Here is a 12307-nt window from a genome sequence, read left to right as displayed (position 1 = left end):
TATTCTTTTAGTTCTCATGACGTTAGAACTGTTTTTCTTTAAAGACAGACGATAAAACAACAAGGATTCGTCATACTAGAATATAGTAAAGTAAAACTTCACCTACATGTAAAAGTTTAGGACCCAATGAGTGATAAGCTGAACTCTAGAAGTCAAGTTTTGTAAGAATTTAAAATTAATAGGCCATCATAAAGTTTTTATCAAAAGATATAAGCTGGCAACTAAATCAATTGTAAAACAGCATTATGCATATTTGACTTATTAATATTTTCGATTGGGTAACTTGTCCTATATCTGTTACTTATATTTACTAGAGAGATTCAAAAACTCATCTCACATAATGCAAACGTACCCTGAAATAGCAATGAGTCGAGTCATCTTTTAATCATCATTACTTTTTTGCTTGAATATAAACCCAAAAATTTTCAAATTTGCAGTGTGATCTCTGCTAATATGGCCTCACCAGATAATTGTACTTTGGTCACACAATCTCTAACAATTGCATAGCGTGAATACTCTTTTCCATTGTACGTGTAGTTGGTGTTAATAAAATCATATCGTTCAAATTCAGCCAAATCCAGCTGCTCGCATATTCTTTGGCAAACATAGCAGGTGTTTTCAGTCTCCTGGTTCACCTACAGCACACTAACCAAATTAAACAATACATCAATGCTTCAGCCTGTAACAGGGTGTAACACTTGTGCTGCTAGCTTGAGACAATGGCTAAGATTCAGAGTATGCTATCAAAAAAATAACTTATAGTTATTTTTTTGACAAATCAAAAAAATAACTTATAGTTATTTTTTAGAGTTATTTTCTCGCAGCTGAGACACAACTCCTTACTCAAATCATGATGGACACCACAACCAGCAGCAATTGATACATCAGCACATTACAGAGTTGGAAAGTAAGAATTCCACCTACCTAGAGAGTTTTTCTATAACTCTAAATGACTGTAGAAGCTACATGTAGCTAATTATGTCTGTGTACACGTATAATTTAGCTTTCTAAGTAAATCTAGAAAGCTAAACTTGTAAAATTTAGAAAGCTAGCTTTCAAAGCTGTAACCTCATTAAATACTTACAAACACTAATAATTTGGCAAAACCAAATTGGAATGGCCCTTATTGTCTTTCTATCATCAATCTATAGCAACCACCCTAAATGCTCTAAAGTTTTTTTATCTTAGCAAGGCCAGTTAAACTTTCTGACGAATTCAAAAGGGTCAAATTAAGCTCTTGCTATTCTTTAAACCGTGGTAGCACAACTCTCACTCTACATCCTGAGAATTGAGGCTTTCAAAAAAATAAAGCACTTATTATTTTTGCTAATGATTTGCTGTCTGCTTTTTTACAACGGATTAAACTAGAGTGAGGTCGAGGAAAGTCGTTGAAATGCATGGTTTTGAAAAATAAAATTGCACAAAATTTTAATAGATTATACCAAAACTATCAGCATTTTCCTATCATTTGCGATTATCTTTGATGCTTGAGGTGACCTGACTGCCAAGATGTTTCAAGATTAAAATCAAAATAACTTGATTGCTGTTAAAATGCTCAGATCAAGCAAGAGTGGAATCAAGATATCTATAGTTGCAGAAACCACCAGAATTATAGAGACGCGTAAAGCTTCAACCTGAATCCATTAGCTGATATCGTCTATAGCAACGATAGCGATGAGTAATGTCATTTAGCACATATTTTTATCTGAGTGCTTCTTTGCGTGATTTATTTTCGAGTTATATCACAATAAATGTTACACCATAAATAATATGGTAAAAGATAGTATTTCCTTCATTGGACTATTTGCTCAGTTGAAGACAACATGTAGCATATCATTGCCATTCAGTTAGATATGAACTCAAGAAAATAAAAATGGTTAACATGCAGGTTATACAAACTACAGTGACCAGCTGCTGGTGAGTTACTAATTATGTGCTAAGCAATATAAATATTGATCATAATGATCACTAGCAATCAATATGCTGGCCAAAATAAATTAACATTCTACGCAACTCATTTTATGATGCTATTAGGAGTTATCATTCAATGATAACTCTGATGTTTGCGTCTCCAAGTCTAAAATAAAGTTTTTAATATCTTACAGCACAATAGTAGAAGAAAAAGCTTGACAGCAACTAGTGCACAATACAAATACACTTTCTTTAGAGTTTAAAATACATTTTTGCGGCCGCTTTTACTACACTAGAAAAATATCTAAAGTAGCTTTTGTACTTCTAATGCATTTATTCTTGTGCAAAAATTTTTTGTTGATTTCAAAGAATTTTATATAGAAACTCTTATACAAAAGCTCTACCTTCCACATCAGTTTAATGTTTTTTGGCAAAAATTTATTTTGTCTGAACAAGTAAAAAAATCTTTAGTGAAAGAGTTTAAACCTGGTTAGGTGCTGTCCTAAAAGAGCTGCTGTAGGAAAGACATTCCTTAAAATAACTAAATTGTACATTTTCTCATTTTTATTTGCTAAAAGATATTATAAAATATAAGATTAATGTTTAAAGATTGGGAGCATGAAAAATATGTTTTATTAGAAAAGAAATGAGATCACTTTAATTCTAGTTTATTTTTTGTTGGTTTTATGTTTCACAAACAGTTGTCAAAATTTGACAAAAAAAAATTTAGCAAGCTCATCTGTCAGGTTTTAAATAAATATGGCAACTTCATGAGCCGCTAGTCTGTGATCATTGGTAACGTCTGCTGATATTTCTAACGCATCTATTAAAGCTGACATGGCGTCGGAAGTGGTTTTCCTAATCCAGTGCGGATTAAGCTTGTCTTACGTACAATTACTATTTATAACTCCCAAATTATGACTTCCGCAAGGCAAACATAATTGGTCTTTCCATGCGAGCAGTAGTTAAATTTAGAGGTTTTGAATCACTGAACAAATTACTTACAAATTAACAGAAATGTTACGGATAGAAACATACCAATTAGTAAACAAGAAGCAATATTCCAAATGATATAGTTTGGTTTAAGTGGTTCAATAGAGACCAATTCATGTCCTCGCATAATGTATACGAAATAAATCGTTAAGAATATCATAGTGGATAAGTATTTCTGCTGTGCTACAGTAAGTTGCTAGTGTGACAGCATGCAACGCACAAGCTTGACAAAAAGCAAATTAAAACAAATAAAAAGCTAATATTAAATTTATTGCTGAACAGTCTAAAAAGGGTAAAAGTCACTGATTTTATCAAAAAATACAAAGTTGAGTACAATGTTCAAAAGCTAAATTTATTCGCATTCACTTTTTAGATAAATCAATGTGTATTACAACTATTTAAATATATAGGTTGTACCTAAGAATCAGTAATTGTTTTCAGCATTTTAACAACTTTACAATATTAAAAAGCTGATTATTATGCAACTACCATGATGATTTTATTTACATTGTAGGCCTACCTGTATGTTAGGTTTAAAATGCACCTGAAACAACGTTAGTAGAAAAATAATAAAATGACTTAAGTTAACTCATCTAGACATTGTGCAAGACGAACAAGCTTTCACTATGCTACGATGAGTCTGCAAAAACTTTTCATTGGTTTGTTTGAAAAATCATCTATACATTTGATTACAAACGCTTGTATTTATTAATCTTTAATAAAATATTGAAAACACCAGAAATTTTTACAATATATTTACACGTCATATGCATTATGGATTGTTTAACTTAAAATAATGTAGAATTTTAAAGTAACTTCAAATAAAAATAGAATCATTCTATTTTAGTAGTAAAATGTTATGTTTGTGCTAACTGCTAATTGATGAACCGTCTTCTAAAATTAAGGTAGGCAGCTTTAAAAGATTTTGTTCATAATACTATAAATATATATATCAGCTTTAGTAGCCAAAAGCTATGTTTTTTTAAATAAAATTCATCCTATGAAAATAATTTCCATAAACACGGAAAATAAACTTGAAATATTAAAAACTGGGTAGCAACTAGTATTGTATTACCAGTTTATAGAAACTGCAACTATTGAAGGGAAATGATAGCCATCTGTATGGCTTCTCATTATTCCGTGAGATCATAAACAAAGTTTAGTCATGACAGACATAACTCCATCTTACCAGAGAAATCAAAGGTTGATAACAGCTTTTGACGGGTGACACTTCGCACTCTCTCACTTCCTCTGGAGTAATTGTCAAGTCAATTATGTTAGGTGAAAGCACATCGTATCCTAAAGCATATTTGTAGCTCTCTTTCATCCGTGATATTATCTCTGAGCTGTTATAGTTTTGTTCGATGATAACATCATCTGAGAGAGACCTCAGAACCATATAGCATAGCAGTAGCAAAAAGGATCCCTGAAGCATCGCTGCAACAACAGAGCAAAAAGTCTATACAAAATATGTTTATATTTATCATCAACCGCAGAAATATATAGTGATAGCATTGGCCTAGTGTGCTAAATATTTATATGCATGCAGTTATGAATTCGGAATAGCGGTGGTTGTTTTGTAACCCCCTTTTCATTTATTTGTGTAACATCGACTAAATTTTGAAGCAATGCATACAGGTGAGTTGTTTGAGGAATGATTAAATTTAAGCTGCCTGAGCGAGATTAGATGCTGACTTTTGACCTTGTCAATACTGAAATATGTCAACCTATACAGTATTAAATATTTACTATAATAAGAGCCATGTTTTTTTGTGTCCGCCCATTTGTTCGAAACTATTCCTAGAGGTTAGGGAAAAAGATAGGTTTGCACACTTTTGAAAAGCTTCAAAATGAATGATTTTTGAAATAATATGGTTTATCATTTTTAAAAAACTGAAATTTAGTCACAATGGTGTATTTAAACATGGTAGAAAACTGTTGGAGCTTTTCTCTGATTCTATAAGAAAGCAATACAAAGATGGAGGACGTTCAGTCAGCACTATATGATGTTAGCTAATAGTTGCAGCTCTTCTGTGTGACGACAAAAGCTGAGGTACGTGATGGAGTAGTACTTTGTGCTCAATATTTATGCAGCTCAAAGCACGCCTTCAGTCATAAAAAGTCGATAAGCTGAAAAACTTTGAAAAGTTTTTGCAGTATATAAATGTATATTTACATGTATATAATTCAGGTTCGTGTAGTACATGTACATTCATTATACACATGTACATGTACATGTACATGTACATGTACATTTACATGTACATGTAAATTTACAGATACATTTACATGTCCATGTTCATGTGTATAATGTATGTACATGTAAATGTACATGTGAATATACGTGTAAATGTACATGTACATGCATTATCTTTTAAATTGACTCCATAATTCTAATAGTTTGTTATTTTTATATTTTATGATGTTCCTTTTTATAGACATGTGCCTGTCAAACATTCTTATTGAATTATATTTATCCTAACGAAGTTCCTATACATAAGATAACCAGCAAGTAATGAATGGTTATTCAAAGGGGATCATTGCACTCACAGGTACCAGATGCTATTGTCGTTGGTGATCTACAAGGAACTCAATGGCTTATGATATTCAAGGAAATGGAAATAGCACTTGCGTAATAGCTAGCGGTGACGTACCATGTGACCAAATGTTTTTAGAATTATGCTAACTTTTAGGTAATTAGAGGGTGCATTTTTGTGTTCTGTGAAACAACACAAAAATGCACCCTGTTGTTATTGAATTGAAAGCTAAGATTTTATTAGCTGATGGGGTGTTAGCAGTTTAAACTGAAGCTCATTGAGGTATTGAGCTACTCAACTCATACATATTTATAGATTCATGTCTATTATTAAGGGTGACTGTGGCTTCTTTTCATGCAAGGAGTATTTGAGCGGTAGATATAAAGAAAATAAATTCCAGTTACATACTGTCACAATTTTAGGAGAAATATGGCAGTTTTGCCTTGGCTTGATGCACCTAGTGGTACATGTTGATCAGGTCAAAAAGAGATTTTTTGGCAGTATATAGGCGCATTTGTGATGAAACTTGGAAAAATTGTGATCAGCGGATGAGGCCTACCATTGAGCCCTAATAATAAGTTTTCTCGCCAAGGTTTAGCTAAAGTCACATCATCATTAAGCCGTTACTGCCGACCACACATGAAAGCTTAGATACTAGTCAGCTTCTATCGACAGTTTGAATTGTCAATTTTAGTCGATTTATTTCCAAAAATTAAATTTTAAATTTGAAGGAATATTTCACTCAAAATGTTTTCAATATTGAAGGTTTAAGCACAGGTGAAGCACAATATTTATATTAACTGTCATTTCCATGATTTTGATCAATTAAACTTTTGAAAAACTAAAATTAGCTGCTTGCTAGTTCATCAGGTAATATATTATGTATATTTGTGCTTTTATGGATTCTTCTATAAAATATACAATTAGTGTAGAAAGGTTTTTGAGCTAGAATTCTCAATTTCATTTTCAGGACTAATTTTAAATTGGAGAGCTTTTTACACACCTTGCTCAAAACATTCAGATTGATACTTATGCTGTATAGCTAAAGATTATACCAAGGAAAATAGAATAGACATATTTAAAAAAATAGAGATTTTGTAATGTGCATGTACAGATCAATCACCTAATACAAGTGCAACAGCTATAAAAATTTTGTTGTTATTGATTTATACATACGTATGAATATTCTTGTAACATGACAACTCAAGCAGGTAAAACTGTAGTATAACTGTTATAAATGCTGCTCTATTTGAAGTTTCTCTTTTAGTTGTTCTACCAGTTACTACAGGCTATAGAAAGACTATCAGAAACTCTTCTACATATTCGTTAAACTTGTGTGCTCATAAAGCAAGCAATTCGCATGGTCGACGCAACGCTAGAAAGCTACTGTCAATATCCGGATTTTAGCTGGTTGCACTCAATATTGCAATTTCTATTGATAAAAATGTAGGCTATTATGCTATTGTGGCATGCCCTCATGTTTTCAAACTTCTACCAGCAGATGTCAGCAAGTAAATTAATTGGTTAATAAGTAGCGGCTACCATAGCTAGTGTGTTTCCACCTCTAGTGGGGTTCAGCTTATGATAGTAATAATAAAACTATTAGTATCAGATGACAATGAGGGCAAAATAAAACTGTGAAAGATGAGTATTTGGCCTCATTTTTGTCAGTAGTCGATTATGAGCTTTTTGTCTTACAGAATTACAGTTTATTGCAGCATTGATATGTTATAAAAGGTATTGTTTTGTGAAAAACAAACATCTGTCTTGAGGATGCTGAAATTTTGACCACTGAAATCTACTTTCATAAAAAATATTCTATCTGCAAAATCTTTTTAGATTACGTCTGTGGTCATCTTATCTTTCAATTTTTTTGCAAATATTTTCCTTTGTGTAGCTGGCATGGCGCACATGATGATTACATGATTAACTATAGCTAAATATGCTTTTGTATATTTATTATCAAAGAAACGAAAACTTGTATTACAGGCAATTCTCAATTAATTACAGGGTTGTTTCAAAAACCCGTTGTTAAAGGTCTTTACCATTGAAGTGATGCAAATGAAAACAATATAAATATAAAGCTAAGAAATCAAGCTTCAATTTAAGGCAATTTGTCTAGTTGTTAACATACCCAGCCCAAAGATACAATAGTTTGAACGAGATCTTTTATTGAAAAACTCAGAGTCAAGCGGAAGTGTAATTATGACGCCTACAGCTGCAGTTCAGTAAAGAAATTGACAGAATATATATGCATAGCGCTGCAACTTGAACACAATAGCAGATATCAATTATGAGAGAGAGAGGCAGTCACCCAACTAGTAATGTGATTTCGGAAATTTTTTTCTGAGCATTTTAACCGATATCAAGTTTTGTCAATTTTAATCTTGAAACATCTTGGCAATCAGCTCAGTGCTGCGCAGGATTAAAAACGGCGTCATGGCTAGTGTACAAGTTTCCTGTATACGCATTCATAGCTACTTCAATGCTTTTAAGGAATTTTTTTTTCGTTTAGCCTCTTCCAGTAAATTTTTGATAATTTTCATGATTATCAGCCGTCGTAACCCCGAGTTGTCATTAAGTGAGAACTAGCTGTGTTTCACTCATTTAGTTTACTGCGTAACTCTATAAAGGTTATGTAAACAAAACACATTCTTTTTTTACCAAGTGTTAGTCATCAGTCAAGTAATATTCAATCAGTTAGAAATAGCGTTAATGTCCTAATATGAAGAAATATTGGCTAAAACATTTTACTGGTCCTTGAAGCACCAGCAATGCTTTTAGCTAAAGCTGCTCTGTAATATTGCTAGTAAATATATAGTAGATACTCATCCTCAAACAAGGTCAATAAAGTGACTTCATTTTTTACTCATTGACAACGCAGCAGTGGTAAAATGTGAAGAATATTTGCCACTGGCCCACATGTTTCTATAAAGACTTTACAAACTGTCCCAAACTATTTTAAACACTGACAAAAGAGTAACAAGAAGCCCTCACCTGTGCAGTTTGAAGAAAACTTTAGAAAAGACTTATAACGTTTCCACCAGCAGGCGTTGAGTGGTGGTCATCTTACAACAATGACCTAACGACAGTCTTTAACGCGCTTCAAGTTTGTGGCTCACTGTTGGCAACTCCGTCTGTTATTGAGCAGAAAAGCCCAACAGCAACAACAATATTAACAATTAATATTAACAACAACAGGTACTTCGTTACTGAGTTGCAGTTATTTCTAATTACTTCTCTTGGAAACTAACAAGTTTTTTACTGATTTAATCTTCAATAGAAAAACTAAATCAGCTTACTAACTAGGAACTAAAGAGGAACTAAAGAGAACAGTGAGTGAAATGTGGTAAGAGCTTAGCAGATTAACTCATGCGCAAAATATTTCAACAGTTGTCGTGGCAACGTAAACGGATTGATCACTGAATGGCTTTGGTTAGAAAATATAACTTTTGACATTTCTGTGATGTTCATGATTCTGACAAATAAGAATTGTGCAATAAATGAAACTATCTCTCTACTGTTGCAATATCACTGTTATTTAGACAAAGCAATTATGATTATATTGTTATGTTTTATTTGAATGAAAGCTTTAGCGTGTGGTGACTTGTTCTTCACAAGTTTTAACAGTTGCCTGCTGTCACTATCAGCGCTAGTACATGCAGGTTAATCAAAGGTTTTTATAATAAAATCTGATATATTTTTATTGTTTAATAGTTCAAATGTTCCTTTACTCATTAATGCTAAATAAAGAACTTTAGACCTTACAAATGATTTCTATCAATTTCAAGTTAAACCCTTATGTTTCACTTTGCTAAAAAATCTACCAAGTTTTGTATGTATTTGGTATTGAGTTTTTAATCTTATCCATAGACTTATTAATATGTTTACGCGCTAATATAAAAACTTTTGGTTAAATTAGCAGCTGTTAATTGCGCAAATATTTGTACATACATAGATACATAGTTGTACGTACATGCATACAATAGTTGTTCCATTTTCTAGTCTGCTAAAAGAGGAAATGTCAAATAAAAATTCTAACAAACTTATACTATAGTAAAAAATTTTTGTTTAAGATTTATGCTTCAACCAACTATTGCTTTGTTTTTTATCTTTCTCTTGCGTGATGCCATGGTAAAATGCATTGAATAGCCATTTTCAGGTCTGACTATATAATATGTGCATGTATAATATATGAGTACATAAAATTAATTAAAAAATCAGACTTTTTACATAGTTTCCATGTACAGTTTTTGTAGTGTATAAATATAAATAATGAAAAAAAGCCTTGAACCAATATCAAACTTTGTTTACTTTCGACCTGAATAAATAGCAATATAATATTATTATTAGTAGTGGTATACTGCAGTAGGCAATAGAGTTGGCAAAACAGCATGTTCATCATTAAATCACTGTTTGATAAGCTGCGTTTAATGATATCTCGTTATCTTAAGCAAAGATATGCAAAGATATCAGACAGCAAAAAGATGAGAAGGCAATAAGGTGTCGCCCAAAAGCATTCACTCTTCTAGTTAGTCAAGTAAACCATTATTATGAGAACAAACTTTTCACCTGTTATGAGCCCGCATTACTACTTGTGTACAAACCTTCTCGTGGAGTTTAATTTGTTTTATGAGGAAGTCACACTTCATTAAACAAGTCTCTAGTAATAATTTCTTATAAAGTTTATAGACTTTGTTGCCGTCACCTCTCTTTTGAGTAGGTAATTAATGTACTGTGACTCCAGCCGCCACACGGAAAGATTTCATTTTACTCTCTAAGCATGGAGTAGATTTTATCTGTTCTGGTCATTCACATGATCAAAAGCTATTCAGCCTATTCTTAAGTTTGTAAGTAGTCAATACTTTGAGAGAGCCGAGTTAGCGCAGTTATTTTGATACAATATTTTAAGGCTGGTTCTTTTATGATATACAGCTAGTCCATGTACTGACTTCTGTGACGTAGGCTAAGTTGAGCTGTTACAGCAAACCTTTTATATCTAGTGTAGTAGATCTGCGTAGGGGTTGTGTTATACTTAAACTAAAATGTTTGCGAGAATAATAACCTTGGCAAATTTGAATCAACTTCGCCTGTTTATATGACTATAAATAGCACATATGGAATGTCAGCCTCTTTACTGTATACCTAACATCACAGCCACTATCAGAATTTCCATTCTAGCTTCTGGAAACTAAAGTTTAGCTTCTAAACTAAAGTCAAAGCCAATGATACAAGTTTACACACAGACTTTAGGCATTATGTCATGCTATCAGAAGTTTATTTTTCAAGTTTAATTTAGGTCAAGGATGGATCTGGTTTAAAATGAAATGCCATGCATGCAGCAGAGAGGAAATAACTCTTGAAAATGTAATTTAAACTTTTTTTTATAAGCTGTCTTTCATGAGTAAGTTCCTAAAACTCCAATTCAGATTATTCTCTCTCTTTGCAAAGTGTTGAGAGACAATTTCATGGGCTCAACATCTATTCAGGTAACAAGTGAATCTGATGTAATTGAAGCTCTGCATTGTATAAAATTGATTTTGTAATTAATTATTCAGAAGGTTTAGCAACCCTACTGGCAACAATATAACATGACTGCCAGGATATTGTAGAGACCAATCTTGTACTCCAGTTTGTTAACTGCAGGGCTTTACCTAGTAATAATACTAAATAAATAAGAACAAAATAACTAATACAATACGTAAATAATACTCATTCTAGGAATATCCTGTGCAACAAAAATAAATTTTCATGGCTGTTATAAGCTACTATTTTCCTCTTATTATTGGAAAAGCAAAGCATTATCATTATAATGCGCATATTATGAACATACATGTATATGTATAATTGAAGAAAAATGAAAATACTAAGTGTTCCAAAATAATGTCTGTCCTCAGTCCATTTGACCCAATGCCGATGTTATCAGCTTTTGTAGCCACACTTATAACTTGGTCTTTACTATCTTATTAGCCTTTTAAAAGTTTACACTGCCTCCTTTTAGGTGCATAGAACGTAAAACTTCTAGTTGAGTGTTGTGGCGTTCAAACAGATGTTTTACGGTATATGCACTTCATAGCTTGTGTTTTTATTAAAACTTCAACATCTCATATTAAAAATGACAAGGGCAGACAAATCTTTTGATTATGTTGCTAGCTTTTCCGAGTCCCTGAATAAGACGAGAGATGTGAAGCTTCTTTGTTCATACTTCCTAATAGTTGAAGTACAATTTTATATTGTTTTATTATTAATACTTTTTGGTGGATTATGTACTGAAAATATATTATTTCTTTTTTAATTTATTTGCTCTTTGCTACTGCTGCATAAATGTGTTTTTCAAATGTGTTTTTAAATTCGTTTTTCAAAATTATAAAAAATTTCAATATTTTTGGCGACTTTTTATGCTATTCTAAAAAAGAACTTGGAGATATTCATCATTAATTACACATGTGTTTTTGTGATTAATTTTCTTTGTTCCTGCTGACTTATTATATTGGTATAAACATTGCTAGTTCCAATGGTTATTTAAAGTAAGTTTTTTGTGGAAGTCAAGTATAAGTAGTTTGTAAATTATTGGGCTTATTACCAAATAGATTAGCTCATTAACAAAACTTTTTTATCTGAGTTCAGGTAGCTAACATACATCTGACAGATAACTTCCTTGATAATATATAAGTTTTAAAAATAGGACAAATCTAGTTGTTTTTTATAGAACTTTGACAGTAGGATGGGACTTCAGTTCAGTCATATAGGATTGGCACCGCTAAACAAAGAACATTTATAACCCTTCAACGCTTACGTTACAAAATATGTTTACATTTAGTTAAACATTGTGTGATGAAAGAATGGAGGATTATGAGACATGACAT

At 32.0% G+C, this 12307-nt stretch overlaps 1 protein-coding gene across 1 annotated transcript in view; it reads right to left on the bottom strand.

Annotated features, from left to right (window-relative positions):
• The window catches only part of LOC137407172 (uncharacterized), a 14932-nt gene extending 6429 nt beyond the window's left edge, over nt 1-8503 (bottom strand). Inside the window, exons 1-3 of the mRNA XM_068093773.1 lie at nt 8439-8503; nt 4094-4341; nt 464-635 (exon numbers count right to left, since the gene is read on the bottom strand). Coding sequence (XP_067949874.1) covers nt 464-635; nt 4094-4339 — 418 coding nt within the window. The 5' untranslated portion in view covers nt 4340-4341; nt 8439-8503. The remainder of the gene's footprint in view (nt 1-463; nt 636-4093; nt 4342-8438) is intronic.
• Nucleotides 8504-12307: the final 3804 nt, after the last annotated feature.

This window comes from Watersipora subatra, chromosome 10, assembly GCF_963576615.1.
Source record: "Watersipora subatra chromosome 10, tzWatSuba1.1, whole genome shotgun sequence".
Classification (NCBI taxonomy): Eukaryota; Metazoa; Bryozoa; class Gymnolaemata; order Cheilostomatida; family Watersiporidae; genus Watersipora; species Watersipora subatra.
The sequence above is the reverse complement of the archived record's forward strand: the minus strand, read 5'-3'. Positions and strand labels throughout refer to the sequence as shown.